At 63.2% G+C, this 18,357-nt stretch overlaps 7 protein-coding genes across 7 annotated transcripts; 4 read left to right on the top strand and 3 right to left on the bottom strand.

The window, feature by feature from the left end:
* Positions 1 to 430: 430 nt before the first annotated feature.
* Positions 431 to 2,554, top strand: AMSG_08313 (V-type proton ATPase subunit B 1; the record flags this gene model as incomplete). The annotated part of the gene is made up of 3 exons (XM_013899939.1): positions 431 to 569; positions 808 to 863; positions 1,211 to 2,554. The coding sequence occupies exons 1-3, from the start codon at positions 506 to 508 to the stop codon at positions 2,552 to 2,554; spliced, it is 1,464 nt and encodes a 487-aa protein (XP_013755393.1). The 5' UTR covers positions 431 to 505.
* Positions 2,555 to 2,638: 84 nt separating this feature from the next.
* On the bottom strand, positions 2,639 to 4,651 carry AMSG_08314 (RNA-binding protein cabeza; the record flags this gene model as incomplete). The annotated part of the gene is made up of 4 exons (XM_013899940.1): positions 2,639 to 3,196; positions 3,299 to 3,436; positions 3,533 to 3,828; positions 3,907 to 4,651. The coding sequence occupies 4 exons, from the start codon at positions 4,649 to 4,651 to the stop codon at positions 2,639 to 2,641; spliced, it is 1,737 nt and encodes a 578-aa protein (XP_013755394.1).
* A 184-nt stretch (positions 4,652 to 4,835) lies between these two features.
* On the bottom strand, positions 4,836 to 6,383 carry AMSG_08315 (uncharacterized protein; the record flags this gene model as incomplete). The annotated part of the gene is made up of 3 exons (XM_013899941.1): positions 4,836 to 5,066; positions 5,099 to 6,184; positions 6,342 to 6,383. 3 exons carry the CDS (start codon positions 6,381 to 6,383, stop codon positions 4,836 to 4,838), a joined length of 1,359 nt encoding a protein of 452 aa, XP_013755395.1.
* Positions 6,384 to 6,904: 521 nt separating this feature from the next.
* AMSG_08316 (uncharacterized protein) lies at positions 6,905 to 8,175 on the top strand (the record flags this gene model as incomplete). The annotated part of the gene is made up of 2 exons (XM_013899942.1): positions 6,905 to 7,789; positions 7,882 to 8,175. The coding sequence occupies 2 exons, from the start codon at positions 6,905 to 6,907 to the stop codon at positions 8,173 to 8,175; spliced, it is 1,179 nt and encodes a 392-aa protein (XP_013755396.1).
* A 242-nt stretch (positions 8,176 to 8,417) lies between these two features.
* On the top strand, positions 8,418 to 13,609 carry AMSG_08317 (SpoU rRNA methylase family protein). The gene is made up of 2 exons (XM_013899943.1): positions 8,418 to 8,445; positions 8,535 to 13,609. The coding sequence occupies exon 2, from the start codon at positions 8,976 to 8,978 to the stop codon at positions 13,542 to 13,544; it is 4,569 nt and encodes a 1,522-aa protein (XP_013755397.1). The 5' UTR covers positions 8,418 to 8,445; positions 8,535 to 8,975; the 3' UTR covers positions 13,545 to 13,609.
* Positions 13,610 to 13,938: 329 nt separating this feature from the next.
* AMSG_08318 (striatin) lies at positions 13,939 to 16,113 on the top strand (the record flags this gene model as incomplete). The annotated part of the gene is made up of 3 exons (XM_013899944.1): positions 13,939 to 14,052; positions 14,280 to 14,444; positions 14,494 to 16,113. The coding sequence occupies 3 exons, from the start codon at positions 13,939 to 13,941 to the stop codon at positions 16,111 to 16,113; spliced, it is 1,899 nt and encodes a 632-aa protein (XP_013755398.1).
* Positions 16,114 to 16,124: 11 nt separating this feature from the next.
* AMSG_08319 (peptide chain release factor eRF/aRF, subunit 1) lies at positions 16,125 to 18,066 on the bottom strand. Its single transcript, XM_013899945.1, has 2 exons — positions 17,876 to 18,066; positions 16,125 to 17,412 (listed from the first exon to the last, which is right to left on the bottom strand). The coding sequence occupies exons 1-2, from the start codon at positions 17,959 to 17,961 to the stop codon at positions 16,173 to 16,175; spliced, it is 1,326 nt and encodes a 441-aa protein (XP_013755399.1). The 5' UTR covers positions 17,962 to 18,066; the 3' UTR covers positions 16,125 to 16,172.
* Positions 18,067 to 18,357: the final 291 nt, after the last annotated feature.

Here is an 18,357-nt window from a genome sequence, read left to right on the forward strand (position 1 = left end):
ACGGATGCGATCGGTTCGCGGAAGAACATGCTTGCCTGACAGCACACCATCTCGATTGCTGACACACTCGCCGATCTCCACCTTGTCTCGGTGGCGATCTGACTCGGGCCCGCACAGCGGGACGAGGCGAGGAGCGACGGCATGCCGTGGATGCAGGTCGCGACGAGAGTCAGCTGCAGCAGGAGAGCATCACGGTTGCAGACTTATCAATACCAAGATGAAAAACAAGCAGGATGATGCGGCGGGATGCATCACTTGATATCAAAAGCGGCGCGGCGTGATTGAGAGGCAGCCGTTGTTGACGACGTCATGACGGAATCAAGGGCCAAGGTCAAGAATTTTTCATCAATCATCACATGAACAAGACCATGTCACGGGCAGCTGGTAGTGCTAGCTGTTGCGGAGGCAGGCCTACCCTCGCCACCAACACCTCGCTCTCTCCCTCTCTTTACTCTCCACACACGCTCACCCCCAACTCTACCACAAACTCCCTTACTCTCTCAACATGAGCCAGGGCAAGAAGGAAGCCAGCTCGGTTCCCGAGGGCTACCAGGTCGAGCCGCGTCTCGGTACGGTGCCCGCCCCCCCCCCCCCCCCCTCCCTCCCCTGTTCCCCTTCATTCAGCCACATCGACCCATGTGACTTCCCATGGCCACCCCCTTCGACCCCACACTGCCTCCTGCTGGCGCACACACACACACGTTCACGCTCCCCACACACATGCATGCACAAGCATACACATACCCTCAACTCCTCACCTCTCCTTACACTAACCCTTCCCTCACCTCGCCTTCCTCCCACACGTAGACTACCGCACGGTGACCGAGGTCAATGGTCCGCTGGTGATTCTCGACAATGTCAAGGTACGGACGAAAACGAGTGTGTAGCCGACATGGAGAGATGGCCATCAGTTGGGAAAGGATATGCTGACATCCTCGCCCACGGACAACATGTGTGTACATGACTGTGTGTGTGTATATATTTGTGTGTGTGTGTGTGTGTGGTTGCTACACACACGCACACCATACCCCCTCCCCCCCCCCGCTCTGCTCCCTCCTCCCCCCCCCCTCCCCCCTCTGCGCTCATCACTACCCACACTCACACCTCCCCACCCACACTCACTTTTTTTCTGTCGGGCAACATCAATCTCTCCCTTCTGCTGCTGTGGGGGTTTGAATGACGCTCTGCTCTGCATGCGGCCGGCGTGTAGTTTCCCAAATATGCGGAGATTGTCAACGTGACGTTGGCAGACGGGACGGTCCGGCGCGGCAAGGTGCTCGAGGTGTCGGGCGGACGTGCTGTTGTGCAGGTGTTTGAAGGCACGACCGGCATTGATGCGCGGCACTCGCGGGTCGAGTTTACCGGTGACGTGCTGCGGATGCCTGTCTCGCGCGACATGCTCGGGCGGACGTTCAACGGGTCGGGCAAGCCTATCGATGGCGGCGCGCCGATTCTGGCCGAGGCCTTCCTCGACGTTGAGGGCCAGGCGGTGAACCCTGCAACGCGGACGTACCCGGAGGAGATGATCGAGACGGGCATTTCGACGATCGACGTGATGAACTCGATTGCGCGCGGGCAGAAGATTCCGCTCTTCTCTGCCGCCGGACTCCCGCACAACGCCATTGCCGCGCAGGTGTGCCGGCAGGCAGACCTTGTCGACAAGGAGGCCGGCTCTGAGTTTGCGGTGGTGTTTGCGGCGATGGGTGTGAACCAGGAAGTTGCTCGGTTCTTCCAGCAGGACTTTGAGACGTCGGGCGCATCGGAGCGTGTCTGCCTCTTCCTCAACCTCGCTTCGGACCCGACGATCGAGCGCATCGTGACGCCGCGGCTGGCGCTGACGACGGCCGAGTTTCTGGCCTTCGAGTGCGGCATGCACGTGCTGGTCATCATGACCGACCTCACCTCGTACGCCGACGCGCTGCGCGAGGTCTCGTCGGCCCGTGAAGAGGTGCCCGGCCGCCGTGGCTACCCGGGTTACATGTACTCGGACCTGGCGTCGCTGCTTGAGCGCGCCGGCCGTGTCGACGGCCGCCCGGGCTCCATCACCCAGCTGCCCATCCTCACCATGCCCAACGACGACATCACCCACCCGGTCCCGGATCTCACCGGCTTTATTACCGAGGGACAGGTCTTTGTCGATCGCGCGCTCTACCGCCGCGAGCTCTACCCGCCCATCGGTGTTCTGCCCTCGCTCTCGCGGCTGATGAAGTCGGCCATCGGCGAGGGCATGACTCGCGACGACCACTCGGAAGTCTCCAACCAGCTCTACGCCGCCGTCGCCATCGGCAACGACGTCGAGGCCATGAAGGCCGTCGTCGGTGACGACGCCCTCACCCCCGAAGACATGCTCTACCTGGCCTTCAAGGACCAGTTTGAGAACAAGTTTGTCTCGCAGGGCCCTTACGAGTCGCGCACCATCGAGCAGTCGCTTGACCTCGCCTGGTCGCTCCTCCGCCAGTTCCCGGCAAAGATGCTCAAGCGCATCAAGGCCTCCACCAAGGACAAGTACTACAACCGCCGCTCCGCCGCGGGTGTCGGTGCTGGCCCCAAGTGAGCGGACGCCCTCTCCCTCCCCCTCCGCACATTCCCACGTAAACAATCAAAATGCGTGTCTACTGGCCTGCCGCCCAGCTACCGACTACCGCAGCGGCGGCGGGAGCCGTGCCACAGCTCCCAGCTCGTCCACGTTCTCGTCGCTGTTGGGCGAGCCCATGCTCGCTCTCGCTCCAGACTCCCTCACCAAGTCTGCCACTGATGACGCGCGAACCGAGAGCACCGCAGCCAGCGGATCGCGCTGATCGACTTGGCCGAGCTCGACAGCCTCACGGTTCGATCCCCGACGCGAACGCTTGGCGCCGCGCTGTTGCGGCGTGCCGACGGCGCCGACAGGAATCGGTGTGAGAGCCGCCCCGCTGCCGCTCACGGGTGAGACCGACGAAGGCGCGGCGTAGACCTCCGACGTCCGGTCGATGCCCTCGTCGATGAACTTGATGCTGCCGTTCTCTACCTCGTTGTCGCTGCCGTCGTCGTCGGCCAAGTGCGGTCCACCAGGCGTGACCCGATGGCGGTTGACGACTGGCGCCGAGTACTCGAGAGCCATTAGATCGCGCGACTTGGACGGAACATGCGTAGTGGTACCATGAGTGGTGTGGAAGGTTTGGATCATGGCTGCGAGACGCGCGCCCTGCGACTCGTGCTCTGCGCCTCCTTGGCATGCAGGCTAGAGACGCTGTGAGTTTCATGGCTTTTTCCGGAGATCGGTAATTCTAACTCTGATCGCGTTTTCGTTGTAACTCACCTCTCCCGATGACGGCACAGCCGGCGGATGCGACGCATCACTTGGGTCGGACTCGCCCGTCGGGTCAGCAAAGAACGCCTTGAGCTGTGAGAGCTGCTGCTGCTGCTTCCGCGCCCGTGTGCGCGAGCCTCCGGTCCACTTGAACATGAATGATGGAGAAGTGTGGTGGCAAGGAGAGTTTTTTTACAGGGCCGGCCGCCATGGCAGCGTCAACCGCACAAGCCATTATGCCACGTAGATCTTGATGACCTGATCGGGCGAGAACGATGCGCGACAGATCGGGCAGGAAGAAAGCGGCTGGGCACACTCGAGGCAGAGCGCGAGGTGGCCGCAGACGGAGAGGACGGCTGTTCGCGGCGCGTCCATGCACACCACACACGACTCGTCCTCATCGTCATCGACATCGTCGTGTGGAAGCCCGCTCGAGCTAGGCAAAGGCGAGGTGGACGAGGCCGATACCGGCGCGTGGCCGCGGACCAGTGAGCAAGCGCGACATGCGATGCGGTAGCTAAAGTTGTGATGGCTGCACGCTGGGCAGCGCCAGTCGCCGTCGCGCTGCTGCGGAGCCAATGTTGCTTTTGGCGACAGGCATGATCGACAGCTGGTACGCACTGCAAAGTTGGAAGTCGTGCACTTGGTGCATGTCCAGTTTGCCACTGTGGCCACCGGCGACGGCTTGGCAGCACCGCAGTCACGGCACACGCTTCGCGATCCAAAGTTGTGTCCGCTGCATGCTGCGCAGTCCCAATCGCCTGCACGGCGCGGCGGTGCGGCTGACGTCGCACCCACCGACACCCGTGCGGACGCCGGCGCCGGCTTGGCAGCACCGCAGTCGCGGCACACGCTTCGCGATCCAAAGTTGTGTCCGCTGCATGCTGCGCAGTCCCAATCGCCCGCACGGCGCGGCGGTGCGGCTGACGTCGCACCCACCGACACCCGTGCGGACGCCGGCGCCGGCTTGGCAGCACCGCAGTCGCGGCACACGCTTCGCGATCCAAAGTTGTGTCCGCTGCATGCTGCGCAGTCCCAATCGCCTGCACGGCGCGGCGGTGCGGCTGACGTCGCACCCACCGACACCCGTGCGGACGCCGGCGCCGGCTTGGCAGCACCGCAGTCGCGGCACACGCTTCGCGATCCAAAGTTGTGTCCGCTGCATGCTGCGCAGTCCCAATCGCCTGCACGGCGCGGCGGTGCGGCTGACGTCGCACCCACCGACACCCGTGCGGACGCCGGCGCCGGCTTGGCAGCACCGCAGTCGCGGCACACGCTTCGCGATCCAAAGTTGTGTCCGCTGCATGCTGCGCAGTCCCAGTCGCCTGCACGGCGTGATGGCACCGACGAGTTGCTTCCCATGTGCCTGGTTCGAGGCATACTAAGGCTGTTGTGGCTGTTGTCGCGGCGAGTCGATGCGTGCTGGCACGGCCTTTTTCAATGCACTCCAACTCCATCGTTCCACCACGACAAGCCGGTATTGACTCGCCAGCACGTCTACCACCATCGATCGACTCGAGAACGCTGGACTCACATGGGTTAGGCATCATACGCTTCCTGATGATCCATGAAGGGCTGATCGGGCGCGGGCACGCGAGCGGGCGCTCGGCGACGGTCGCGGCTTGGCCAGCTCGGTGGCGCAGGCGTTGCAGACTCTCACGGGCTTACCGTTCGACTTGGGCGTCACCATCCGCGCCGGCGAGCAAGCGTAGCAGTAGAGACCGCCGCACGCCCGACAGTGGTGCTTGCGGCGGTAGAAGGAGAACGAAGGTCGCAGCTAGTGCACGCCGTGGCACCGTCGTCTGGCACCCACGCGCCCTCGGTAGCGGTCTGAAGCTCGGCGAGCGAGCTCCGCAGCTCGCTCACTTCGGCCACAAGCCGCGCCACAGACGTTCGCAGCTCCTGAACGTGGGCCTGCTCGTGCGTGAGTGACTCACGGAGCTCATCAGCCTCGCGTTCGGCCTGTCTAGTGTCGGCGCGGGCCTCGTCGAGCACAGCAGCGGCGGCTGTGGCTGCGTCGGCGGCTGCAGCCTTGCTCGCCGCGTGCGCCGCCTGCTCCGAGGCTAGCCGGGCCTCGGTCCTTGCGAGCGATGACGAGAGCGTCTCGATCGAGTCCTGCAGCGCAGCAGTGTTGGCGGCAGCAGCAGCCGACGTGTCTGCAAGCTCAGACTCGGCAAGTGCCAACTGCGCCCGCAGCTCATCGAGTGCCCGCGCGTGATCGGTGGCGAGCTTCTCGGCAGCGTCGCGGACATCGGCTGAGCCGGCGTGAGCCTCACGCTCGCGGCGGAGTTCGTCTGCGAGTCGCTCGCGCTCAGATTGCAACGTCAGCAGCTCATCTTCTTGGGCTGCAAGCCGGGTGGCAGCATCTGAAGCCGACTTGGCCGCCGCCAGCATGTCGCTCCGCAGTGAGTCAACCTGAGCGGCCGCCTGGTCGCGCGCCGTCCGCGTCGCCGCCAGCTCGGTCTCAAGCGTCGCCTTGGCGTCGTGCAGCGCACCTAGCTCGGTCCGCAAATCGTCGATGGTCTCGACCTGCTGCGCCAGCTGCAGCTGGAGTTCAGTCGACGCCGAGTCGGCCGAGCCCGCCGCCACATGCGTCGACGAGAGCTTCTGGTTCAGCTCCGAGATCGCGTCATGGCACGCCACAAGGTCGGCGTCACGCTGCGCCAGCGCTGTCTCGGCCACTTTAGCTCGCTGGCTCGCCTCGGCTGCCGCGCTCTCCAGCACAGCCTTTTCCGCCAGCAGCGCCTTGAGCGACTTGTCCAGCCCATTCGCCCGCGACTCCGCTTCCTCTTGGCCCTCCACCGCCACAATCGCCCGAACCTTGGTCTTCTCCAGCTCATTCTGCAGCGCCTTGATCTTCAGATCGTACTTGTCTGACAGCTTGGTCACCAGCGCCTACTCCACCCGTCCCGATCATCGCCAGTAGCAGCAGCAGTCGCACGCGAGTTCCCATCATCTCGACCTTGCGTGAGTCTGCTCCCGACCCAGGCCGGCACGCCCCGCACCACAACCTCGCCCCCTTCACAGCACTTCCTCCCGCCAACTCCCATACCTGATGCTGCTCCTGGAGCTGCTCAATGAGGTCGCTGGACATGGTGTCCCCTCCCGTCCTCTCGTAGACAAATGAGACGTTGTTCCGTTTCTCCACCCGGTAGCACCGGCGGTAGTCGACCACACGCCACACGCCCGGCACGCTGCGATGGCGCAAGGGCCCACGGCCACGCTGACAACCACCTGATTCGGGATCTTGGCAAGATCCACTCAACAGCTACACACATCCAGCCTCCGATCAACTCGCCCTGCTTTGGGCAGAGTGAGGGGCTCGACGAAACCAACGTGGTGTGGCGGCTTGGCAGCATCTGACCAACCATGACTGATCCACCATGATGATTCGCAGCGCGCATCATCGTCATCATCACCATGACCATCTTGGCCATCTTGGCCATGTTGACCATCATGGCCATCGTCATCGTCGCAGTCACCAATCCCCCATCACCACGTTCTTGCGACTGCCTCGGCACGTGCCAAGTCACGAGGTGCAACCACCTGGCTGATGTCGCACCTTATCACCGGCACATCTCACCCTCACTCGACTCATTGCCGAGACTATACACTATGGACAAGACGATGAGTGCAACTGCTGTCATGTGTCTGGTGGCGTGCGGGATGGTGTGGCTGGCAGCGGGTGACTCTGCGCCTCGGTACCTGTCGGCTGCGGGGAGGTCTGCTGAGCTGGGGCCTTTGTCGACATCGGCCCATTTGGCCGCTGTCTGGCAAGCTCGCTATCCGGGGTCAAAGATCACTGCCATGCCATACATTGCAGCTCTTTACCGCTACGGTGGTACCATCGGTGTTCTTGGCCGACTTGATGCTGATCTCATCGGCAACTTTCCGGCCAACGCCTCATCGCCAACCCCAGCCTGGCTCGCAACTACCGATCTCTTCCCCACCGTCACAGCTGGCGGAGACAACGACATTGGCTATGTTTTTACGAACTCGTCTGCCATGGGATGCAAGCTCGAGAGCTATACCCTGCCGGGCAAGGACGGAACTCCGGCGTGGTTGTACTCGTGCCCCTCGGGCCACACCGGGGTAATGGCTTCATCCGGCAACGGCGAGCTCGCGGTCGTCGTCCATCTTGACGAGTCGGATGCATCATCGCCGATCACCTTTGATGCCTTTACGCCCAACGGCGGCGGCAAGCCTTTCCTCAACGTCGACATCTCGCAGACTGCGCCCAAGCTGGGAACCCCGCTGCAGCACCTCATTTCATTCCAGGCCTCAGGCCCTGGCGTCTTTGTCTCGGACGGCTTCTCCTACGCTATTGTCTCCTCGTTTACAGGCAAGGTCCTCCGTCATGGCAACCCTGGCGCCGGCAAGCCCATTGCCGCCTCGTGTGGTGGCGGCAAGTACCTTGTCCTCGGCTACCCGCAGAATCAGGAGCTCCTCGTCTGGGCCGACCACAAGTACTCGAGCATTGCCTCGCTGCCGCAGCTCTCGGTGGCACCTTTTCCGATGACTGCTCCACCCTCGCCGCCATCGCCATCAGCGGCGACAACTCACTCACCACCTACTCCATCTCGGGCAACCAGGCGGCCGTCGCGAGCAAGGTCCAGCTCCCGTCGCAGGGCGAGGCTCCAGTCCAGGTCTCGCCCACCGGCGCCGCCATTGTCGTCGCCGCCCCCATCGCCAACGCCGTCTACATCCTCCCGCCCCCCTACACAGCCGCCTCGATGCTCACCGCACATGTCTCCTCTCCTGACGGCACCAAGATCGGCGCCTTTGAGCCGCCTGCTCCCAACGGCGTCGCCGCTTACATCTTTGCGCCCGGCTACGACTACAACTCGTCCGACTACACTATCGACTACTTTCAACTTCTTTCCTAACCACACACTCCCCAAAATCGATTACACAAGCCGATCGCCTGCCTCGGAGCGTGCCGTTCAAACGGCACACGCGAGCAAGCCGCCGGGCGTCACCAAATTTATGTCATACCCCCCCCCCCCCCCACCCCACCCACCCACCCACCCTTCACCCACCCACCCTCAGCCTCACACTCCCGACCTCCACCCACACACCACTCTCTCCTCCACCCGGCCATGTCCTCCACCACAGAGAGTGTTCTGTCAGTCTACGACTCGCTCTTTCCAACAACTGTACGCACCGCCATCCCATCGGCCCCCTCCCCTCCCTTCCCTTCTCCTCCCCCCCAGAGCATCCACCGCCCTCACGCCCTCGCACACAGACCACGCTACATGACCTGGTGAGTGTGTTCCGAGAGAGAGATGGAAGTGAACATGGAGTGCTTCTTCAAGTCCTGGCTCATCGGATTGGAAAAGCTGTTTCCGAGTCCGGGTCTGATGGTCAACTTGATGATGACCTTCTCCTCGCTCAGAGCGGTCAAGACGTCCAGTCTGCCCGTCTTCTTGCTCCATCCCTTCCTCATCCTCAGCTCTTTCATCATGCTGTCGATAACATCCTCAATGTGCTCCTTGCAAGGGCTTCCATCAATGCAGAGGCTGACAAGGTAGAGGTCGACGAGAGAAACGCCCTGCTTGCTCAGGCCGTCGATCTCGTCCTCTCACTCGCTCCGCACGCTGCCGCCGTTGTCGACGCCGTCATCATTCCGCTCGTGCTCGACATCATTGAATCCTCTCTGACTGCCGATGGAGAGACTCATATTGATATGGGCCGCACCTTGGCTGCCGTCCGCGTCCTTAACCTCATCCTCCGCTCGCCGCGCGAGCCCATCCCTCGTGATCATCCGATCCTTGAGCGAGTCCGCGCTGCGGTGCTCGCTGCGCTTGACCTCAACTCGCCGCACGAGCTGCGACACGCGGTTCTCGGCGATGCCTTCCTTCTTCTTTTCTCGTCGCAGACGGCACTTCGCTGGCTCCCGCAGCTCTGGGCCGTGGTCAAGCGTCTGCACGCTGCCATCCCGCACCTCGCCACCATCTCGCGCAAGCACCGCGAGCGCAACGCCAAGTCGCGCATCGCCGTCGACGACCTCCCGGATGCTACGCTGGCGTACTACGACGGCTACGCGCTGGCCATTTTTGTCATCCGCGCCTACTTTGCACCGCGCCAGGTCGCCGCCAAAGCCTCGGTCCGTCCGCCGCGCGACGTCGCCGACGCCGGTTACGACGCCGACAAAGTCAAGGTCCGCAAGACCAAGTCAGCCAAGCGGGCCAAGGCCGCCCGCCAGGCCGCCGCCGCCAAGACTGCCGCCAAGGCCGCCGCTGCAGAGGACCATGCCGCCGCCGTCGCCGCAGCGCTCGCAACACTCGACATCCGTGCGTCGGCCTCTACCTGGCAGTTTATCGAGACCGGCATGATGGACGAAGACATCCTCACCCGCAAGCGCGCCTCGTACATCCTGCAGATTGTCATCGATGTCTCGGTCGCCCACCCCGGCCCGCTGGTCGCGGCGCCGCCGCAGATCGGCACCTACTTTGTCCCGCTGCCGGAAAGCCCGAGCCCTGATGCGCTGGCCCAGTTCAAGACGGCTTGGAAAGCCCTGTTTGCACTCTACGACGCGCTTGAAGAGGCCGGGCCCATCATCCTCCGCGATCTTTGGAACGAGCGAGCATCGGTTGTCGAGGCCTACCTCCCTGCCCGCTGGATGCGGCTGATCTACTTCCACGGCTCGACCAACTTTAATGTTCTCCACCACCAGGTCTTTGCCCCGCGCCTTGTCCTCACGCCCGGCCCGCTCGCCGTCGACATTTTCGCCGACGACACTCAGTACACCGTCTTCTGGACCATCATGCACCTCGGGCTCAACCATGCGGTCCTCTTCCGCTCCCTCCCGCCCGTCGCGCTCCCGGACGGCATCTCGCCGGTGAGCGACGACGCCAACCAGAGCCCGCTGGGTGCTGCTGTTGTCGCCTTTGTCGCAAACTACATCAACGCGCTCACACCTGCCGCCGCCGTCGCCTTCCTCCGCACCTTTCCGCGCAATCTCTCCGGCCTTGCGGGCAACTCGCTCACTGCCGAGCTGGGCATTGCGCTCGCGCTCGGCATCTCGTCGTCGGGCCTGGTTGTGGGCGCATGGGACTCGGCATGCTGTGCCGAGCTTGTTGTGCTCTTCAAGACCGTGTTTGAGGCAGCGTCCATCTCGTACCGCGAGCGGACATACGCCGCTCTCCTCGTCGCCCTCTCGCGGTTCATCGACACCGAGTCGGTCAGCCTGGACCAACTAGTCGAGCTGTTCGGCATGTTTCCGGCCGACGCCCTCGCCTGCCTCGCCCCATCATCGATCCATCGTCTCGGCTCGGCCGTCGGCACTCTCGGCGCCGCTGCAGGCTCACTGAGTGCAGTCATCGCCGCTGTTGCTGCCCCGCTCGACGCCGCCCGGTCGCTTGCTGCCATCATCCGCCACGCCGATGGCCTCGCCCGCGCGCTTGCGCTTCACGTCCGGGCTCGTGGCGAGAACGAGGCCGAGCTCGTCGGCTGGCTCGCCCCGGTCCTCACCGTGCTCTCAGGCATTTACTCGAACACTTACCTCGGACCACTGCATGCCGAGCGGTGCATTGCGCTCGTCACCGCGCTTCTTGCCCATCTCGGCCCGCTACCTGGCCTGGTCGCCGCTCTCGAGCCGGTCCTCGGCGAAATGTTCTCGTACATGGCTGCAGGCCTCGCAAGCTTGAGCGTCATCGAGCAAGCCGAGGCCCCGCTCGCCACCGCGCTGCACAAGATCGAGGTCCATGCGTCACTGGTGGCGTTTCTGGTTCGCGAGCCGACGCTAGCCTGCCTCCCGAGCGTGGCTGCCGGCGTCCGGGCACTCGGGCAGCCGATTGTCCACGGTCTGACCGCTTCAGCCGAGCCCGACTCGCCGGTTTCCCCTGTGGCGCGGACGGCGGCCGCGGCCATGCTTCATGCCATCGCGCCTGCCCTTGTCAGCTATGACGTTGTCGGCCTCGCACCGGCGACCGCGCTGCAGCTGGTGGCCGAGTCAGGGAGCTTGGACATTCCGCGATGCATGCGATCGTGGCTCGACCTCCGTCCGACAGCGCTCCTCACCAGGTACTCGCGGGGGATTTGGGGCGCGGTTCACGACGTGCTTCTCTCTGTGGGACCGACGCTCGGAATTGATAGCGCGTTGCGCGCTACAGCCGTGCAAGGCCTCCCGCTTTCTGCACTGCTGGACGCCATGATCGGCGCTATTTCCGAGTGCACGTGGTGGGCAATCGAGCCACTTCTTGCGGCGCTTCGGCTGGTCAACGCGCTCGGCGGCATGCCTGCCGAGCGGGCAGGCGAGGTGTGGGACGGTATCTACGACGGCTTCCTCGCGGTGCGGATGGACCGACCGGGCTCGCTCTGTGGTGCGGCGATTTCTGCGGTACTGACGCCGTCGATTGTGACGGCGCCTGCTGCGGCGCCGGCCATCATCCAGCTTGTCGACGATGTGCTGCGGCTGGCGGTCAAGATCAAGGGCCCAGTCAACACGCTCGCTGCGGCGCTGTACGCACCGCTGGTGACGGACCCTGCAAGCGTGGCGCGGCTGGCGCCGGCCCTGGTCCGCATCGCGAGCTACATTCACGACGCTCCCGAGTCGGACGTCGGTCTCTTTGGCATGATCACCGAGATGGAGGCCATTGCCACGAATGGGACCGAGGTGGCCGAAGCAACCGGCAGCGCTCGCTGCCCGGCAGTCTTTACCGCCGACGACGTCTACGCCCGGAGTGCCATGGGGGCGTTGGCGGCATCGCTGGAGGGACACGGCGAGCGGGCTGCCGACGCGGTGGCAGCGCTTGTTGCTGAGATCTTTGCCCAGTTTGGCGGTCCGCCCGAGCCCGAGGGGCGGAAGAGCAAGAAGAGCAAGAAGAGCAAGGCGTGCGAGCTCGGCAACAGCGGTGAGAAGCGGCGGCGAGTCCACCTCCTACAGCTGCTAGTGAGCTTGGGCGTGGCGATCAGGCACGTGCCGCTGGACGAGCTCTCCGACCCGCTGTGGCAGCTGCAGATGTACAACCACTCGCCGCTCGGCCAGATCTTTGTGCACCTTGCCATCCGGTTTGCAGTGGCAGGACACGGAGTGCCGATGCAGGAGCAGCTGCTGCAGCGGCTGAGGGAGACTCGGGTCATCAACAAGCGTGAGACAATTGGCCTGCTCTGTGCGTTGTATGCGGTGGTGGTCGACCTAGGCGCGAGCGCCGAGACGGCGGCGTTCCTGGACGCGGTTGTACCGGCCATCCTCCCGCTTGTTCTCACCCACGCGTACCGGACACATGCGCTTGGGGTCATCAACATGGTCAAGGTCCATGAGGTGCTTGCCAAGCACGCCGCGGCCGGCTCGGCCGAGTGCGCTGCAGTGCTGGCGCGGATGCAGGCGGATGCGACACTCTCGGCGATCGTCAGCATTTCGCAGAAAAATGAGTCGCAAGCACTAGACCTGCTGACGACGGCACCGCTGTACGAGCGCACGATCCGCGACGGCGAGGCGCGGGTGCGGCTTGTCTACGTCGAGCTCCCAAACGATGTGACCGATTCTGCGGGCATGCTCGGCTCGGACATGGTCTTTGACGTGCTGTACGGGAAGTGCGACGACGAGACGCTGTTTGCATCACAGCGCGCGCCGAGCGCGGTCCCGCTGCGGCCGCGGCAGCTTTCGCTTCGGTTGCTGCGGTGCTCGGAGCGGTTCGAAGAGTTTGCTCTGGAGCCAGAGCAAAGTGCGGCGCTGGCGGAGAACGCAGTGGCGAACGGCGACGCCAACTTTCAAAGCAAGATCGATCCGGGGCTGTGCCTCTCTGGCGAGACCCGCGGCGACGACTATGCCCAGCGTGCGCGCGCGGATCTTATTGTGGTGGCATCGCTCATCACGCGCGAAACGAACCTGGGCGGCCTGACGCGGACTTGCGAGATCTTTCACGCCGGCAAGCTGGTTGTCGGCTCTGCCGAGGTCCTCCACACGCCGACGTTCCGGTCACTGGCGGTGACGGCCGAGAAGTGGATGCCGATCGAGGTGGTAGGTGAGCCGGACCTGGCCAGGTATCTGCAGGCGTGCAAGGACGACGGCTACGCCATTGTCGGCGCCGAGCAGACCGCCGAGTCGGTCTCGCTGGAGGACTTTGAGTTCCCGGCCAAGACAGTAGTCCTCCTCGGCAAGGAGCGTGAGGGCATGCCTGCCGAGTACATCTCGATGCTCGACTACTGCGTCGAGATCCCGCAGTTTGGCGTCATCCGCTCGCTCAACGTCCACGTCACCGGCGCTCTATTTGTGTGGGAGTATGTTCGCCAGCGCCAGCTCCAGCAGTAGCCGACGCAGCTGACAGAACATTGTCTGAATCCGCGAACCCGCTACAATACAACTCCCTCTCTCCATCTTGGCGATGAACTAGCCATACCGCCACCCGTGGTCCGATCGGCGCCAGCCGAAGTTTTTGTGTGCTCCGCAACTGATGATGGCCTGCGCCACGTAACCGACCGACCCCGCCCAACATCAAACACAACGAGTCTAGCTCCCGCTCGAGCATTCTTCCGCGTCACATAAGCGAGCAAGCTTGCGATCACCCTCATAGCTCGTACATCATCGCTGTGGAATGACGTGTCTGCCCCCCCCCCTCCCCTTCGCGGCAGGCCACCGGCCAATCGAGCCCGTTGTGGTTGTTGCCGAATGGCACTGCTCTTTCAGCCAGCCAACCCGGACGAGCATGTCGTTGCCGGACAGCCTTGGCCTCCCTTCTGTCCTCAACTACATCACACAAGAGTTCCGTCGTTTTGAACGTGAGCGCGCTATGTGGGAGTCAGAGCGTAGTCAGCTTAATGTACGTTGTCAATACTGATTGATGTGCCTAGACATGGTGGAGCCTTTTCCATACCCAAGGCCCTGTTGCCGGCGGTGATGTGGCTGGCGGCCATTTTTTGGTCGAGGGCGTGAGGGGCATGGCCACCGCTACTGAGCACATGGGTGGGGTATGGGGAAGACTAACATGATGAGTGTGTTGTACGTGTTGTGTTGCGTCTACTTGGTCTCTTCTATCACTTGGTACAGTCCAAGGTCGCTGTGCTGGAAGCTCAGAATGAGGCTGCCTTCAAGTCGGTTGACGACCTTAAGCGGAGGGTGGTCATGCTGCAATACGCCCTGCGTCAGGAGCGGGCAAAGGCGGCTGCCGCGGGCGCTACTCGGGGGCAAGCCAGGATGATGCTGCAAATCCTGGTGGGACAAGCGGGGACGGATCGGATGCGCTGGGTATGGCGACCCGAAGCGGAGCGGGAAGAAGATCCGGGTCAAGGCCGACACGGTGCGGATCCCGTCACTGGCCGAGCTTGAGGCCAAGTCGCCGGCGTCGGCCACGGCCGGCTCGTCGTATTCGATCACCGAGCGGAGCCGGTCGCTGCTCCGGTCGTACCTCCAGGAGATGGGCCTGCAGAACACGATGGTGCACGCACCGGCGGGCGCGTCGCCGAGCAAGCCACCGCGGCGGGACACGCCTACACCGGTCGTGGCGCCAGAGCCGGCGAGCAGCGGCTTTGACATGGACGCGCTTTCGGCAGTGACCGGTGCGGCGGAGCCTGCTCCCGTCCCGGCCCCGATTGTCGAGCCGGAGGCGACGGTGGCTCGGCGGACGTCGAGCCGCGGGCGCAAGAGCAAGCTCGCCGACCAGATGCGGGCATTCCAGGAGGCCGAGGCAGCGCGAGAAGCTGAGGCAGGTGCGGGCGCCGAGGCCGAGACCGCGGCCGGCAACGAGGCGGACTCCGAGCTCGGCGGGCTCGCCGAGCTGAGCGCGGACATTGCGGCCGGGGCGGAGGAGTCGGGCAACGGCAAGTCTTCCCTGTCTGGGGCGCCTGTGTGGAAACAGAAGCATTTGCTGCGGTCGCACCTTGACGAGGTGCGCGCGGTGGCGTTCCACGCGTCGGAGCCCGGCCTGGTGACCGCGTCGGAGGACGGGACGCTCAAGTTGTGGAACATGAACGTGATGGCCGGCGGACGCAAGTCGTCGCAGGACCACGAGCCGGTGTTCACCTTCCGCGGACACCGCGGGCCGGTCTACTGCTGCGCTGTCGACTCGCACAACAACATGATGTTCTCGGGAGCGGCCGATGGCAACGTGCGCGTGTGGAAGCTGCCGTCGCTGGCGTCGTCGCCGTACGAGTCGCATGGCTCGGCGTCAGCGTACAAGCTCGATCTTCTCTCCTCGCACACCGACGCCGTGTGGGGCGTGGCGGTTCACAGCTCACGCCCGCTCGTTGTCTCGATCGGCGCCGACGGCTTTGTCAAGTTGTGGAACTACTCGGCGGCGCTCAACGCGGCGCCGCTGGTCAAGGGCGGCTCCGGCTCGACCGGCACTTCGCCGGTGTGGTCGGTGACCGGCCCGTCGGTCCCGACCGCCGTCACATTCCTTGCCGCCGAGCCAGGCAAGGTCGTTGTCACCTACCGCGACTCGAGCGTCATTCTCCACGACCTCGAGACCGGTGCGGCTAGCGCTACCATCTCGTTGCCGGTGTCCGAGTCTGGTGCCGGCGGCGTGACGAGCCAGCCCAACGCTGTCGCGGCGCACCCGACGCTCCCATGGCTCTTCACTGCGCACGAGGACAAGCGCATTGTGATCTACAACGTCAACTCGTCCGAAGTGGTCGACACCATCGTGGCGCACCCGTCGGGCGTCGCCTCGGTCGCCGTCCACCCCTCGGGCCTCTACTTTATGTCGGGCGGCCACGACTCGTCGGTCCGGTTCTGGGACGTCTCCACCCGCCGCTGCGTCCAAGCCGTGCAGAAGCATCTTCGCAAGCACGAGGCGTCTATCAACGCTGTGGCTTACCACGAGGCCATGCCGTTCTGCGCCACCGGTGGCGCCGACTCGAACGTCCGTCTCTACGGCTGCTGACACGGTAAACGCGCACTCACGAGGTTGTTTTACGGATGTTGACTCACGAGACACTTACGTTAGATAGCACCCTCGTCCGAAGTGTACGAGTACTCGTCCCAGTCGTCCGAGTTGTAGTCCATGGCCGCAAAGTCGACGCGGTAGCGGAGGATACCACCGAGGCCGCCAAAGCCCTTGCAGAACTGCGAGCCCTCCTGCGAGCGGTCGGTGACAAAGGCGATGCGGGCGCCAAACTTGGAGTAGTTTGTGGCGAGCCACTCGACAAGGTCTTCGCGCTCGCCGATCTCGAGCTCGATGCCGGTCTCGCGGTCGTGGAAGAACGTCGGGTCCTGCTGCTGCTCGGGGGTGAGGAAGACGACCGTGGCGGTGCCGGTCTGCGGGTTGGTCATCTCGATGCGCTCCATGACGAGGTCCTCCCAGACGATGAGCGTCTCGACGGCGCCCATCTCGATGGCCTGCATGGTGTCCTTGACACCGTAGCACACCTTGCCGGTGTCCTGCGCAATGTGCTCAAAGTACTCCTTGATGAGCTTCTTCTCCTTGAGGAACTTGACGTTGGCGAGAACCTCGGCAGACTGGTCGATGGCCTGCGCCAGGCCGGCCTCCATCCCGTACGAGATGTCGACCTGCTTGAGCACAATGTCGCGGAGCCGCATGTCGAGGAGCTCAGACTCGGCGAGCTCGCGCTTAAAGTCGGCGGAACCGGCAAGAATGAGGCCTGCCACGTTGGGCATGTCGTCGGTAATGTAGTGCTTGGTCGCCATCTCACCGACCTTGCGGACCCAGTTGCGCCGGGCCTCCATCCGGAGACGCGCGAAACGGACCGCAGACTGACCACCACGTCCGTGCTTCTTGGGCAGCTCGACGCCGACCTTCTGCAGGATGTTCCGGTGGTTACCCGAGAGCGTAGCAAAGAGCGCGCCGGAACCGTCCATGATGATAAAGCCAAAGGTGTCGTCCTGCTGGAGCAGGTCCTTGAGCGGCTGCACGTGGAACCGCGAGTCGCACATGTACATCGAAGTGTTGAGCGGCTTGATCGGCTCGATGGCATACGTGACCTTCTTCTCCTTGCCGTCGTCGGTCAGCACGGTGCCCGTGTACAGCGCCAGGCCGTTCGGCGGGATCTGGTTGAAGCCCTTGAGCTTCTGCTGCGCAGAGGTAATGGCAGAAAGCACAGAGAGCCGGTTGACACGCGACTTGATGTTCGATGCAGAACCGGCCTCGTCCGTCAGCAGACGCGTCAGCGACGACACCTGGTCACCCGGCGGCGCGATGAGCGTAATCATCGACGTACCGTTGCTGCGAGGTGGGATGAGGGGTGAGTGTGGAGCCATGGAGGGGGGAGAGCCAAAGAATGACCATCACGACGCCAATCGACGTGTCGGTCCACATGATCTTGCTCGTCTATAGTGATGGCAACAATGACGTCTGCGCCGATGATCATGCCCATGCCGACCAAGGCAGAGGAGGTAAGGAGAGCGGGCGAGGACGTGTGTGGCTTGAAAGTGCGACAGCGGACGATATAAAGCGATGACATGAACAGCTTTCCGCATACTTGCGCACACGCCTACCATCTCTCGCTGCAGCACCTTGTATGGCGGTAGAAGTGATTATATCAATGATGGCGGTGTGTGGCGTGTATGGACAGGGACGAGGTGGATCGGAAGAAATCCACCTTTGGGGCGGGGGGGAGCACGCATGGCGAGGCACGTGGGGGGATAGAGAAGGTTTGGAAGGAGGGAAGATGTGAAAGAGTACGTACCCACGAGCGTTCTCAAGCGAAGTAAGGATCTTCTTCATCTTGAACATCTCAACGAGCTCGCGCTCCTCCTTGTCGGGGTCGGCCATGTTGGTGTGAGGCTGGCAGAGGGGTGGAGGTACTTGAAACACTGTCAACGATTAATTGAATGTGACCGAATTGAGACAAGGTCCCTGGAACCGTTGCATGGCAACGACCTTGGATGACTCCAACACTGATTTCAACGACATCGGCCAATACTCTGACTTGGGAACTTGGTAGAAGGACAGATCGATACGCGCCGGACACCCTTAAGCCTATTGCCTTATGTACCATACCGTGCATCGTTGCCCACCACACAGCATACGTTCATCATATGTTCATCATGCCAAAATAATCGTTGCCCATACGTTCATCACACGTTCATCATGCCAAATAATCCACATCAAACGTTCACCTCCGCAAAGAATCGCTATCTTTGCTTCCTACCTTACTCCCCCCCCCCC

The sequence above is a fragment of the Thecamonas trahens genome (assembly GCF_000142905.1).
Source record: "Thecamonas trahens ATCC 50062 unplaced genomic scaffold supercont1.40, whole genome shotgun sequence".
Classification (NCBI taxonomy): domain Eukaryota; order Apusomonadida; family Apusomonadidae; genus Thecamonas; species Thecamonas trahens.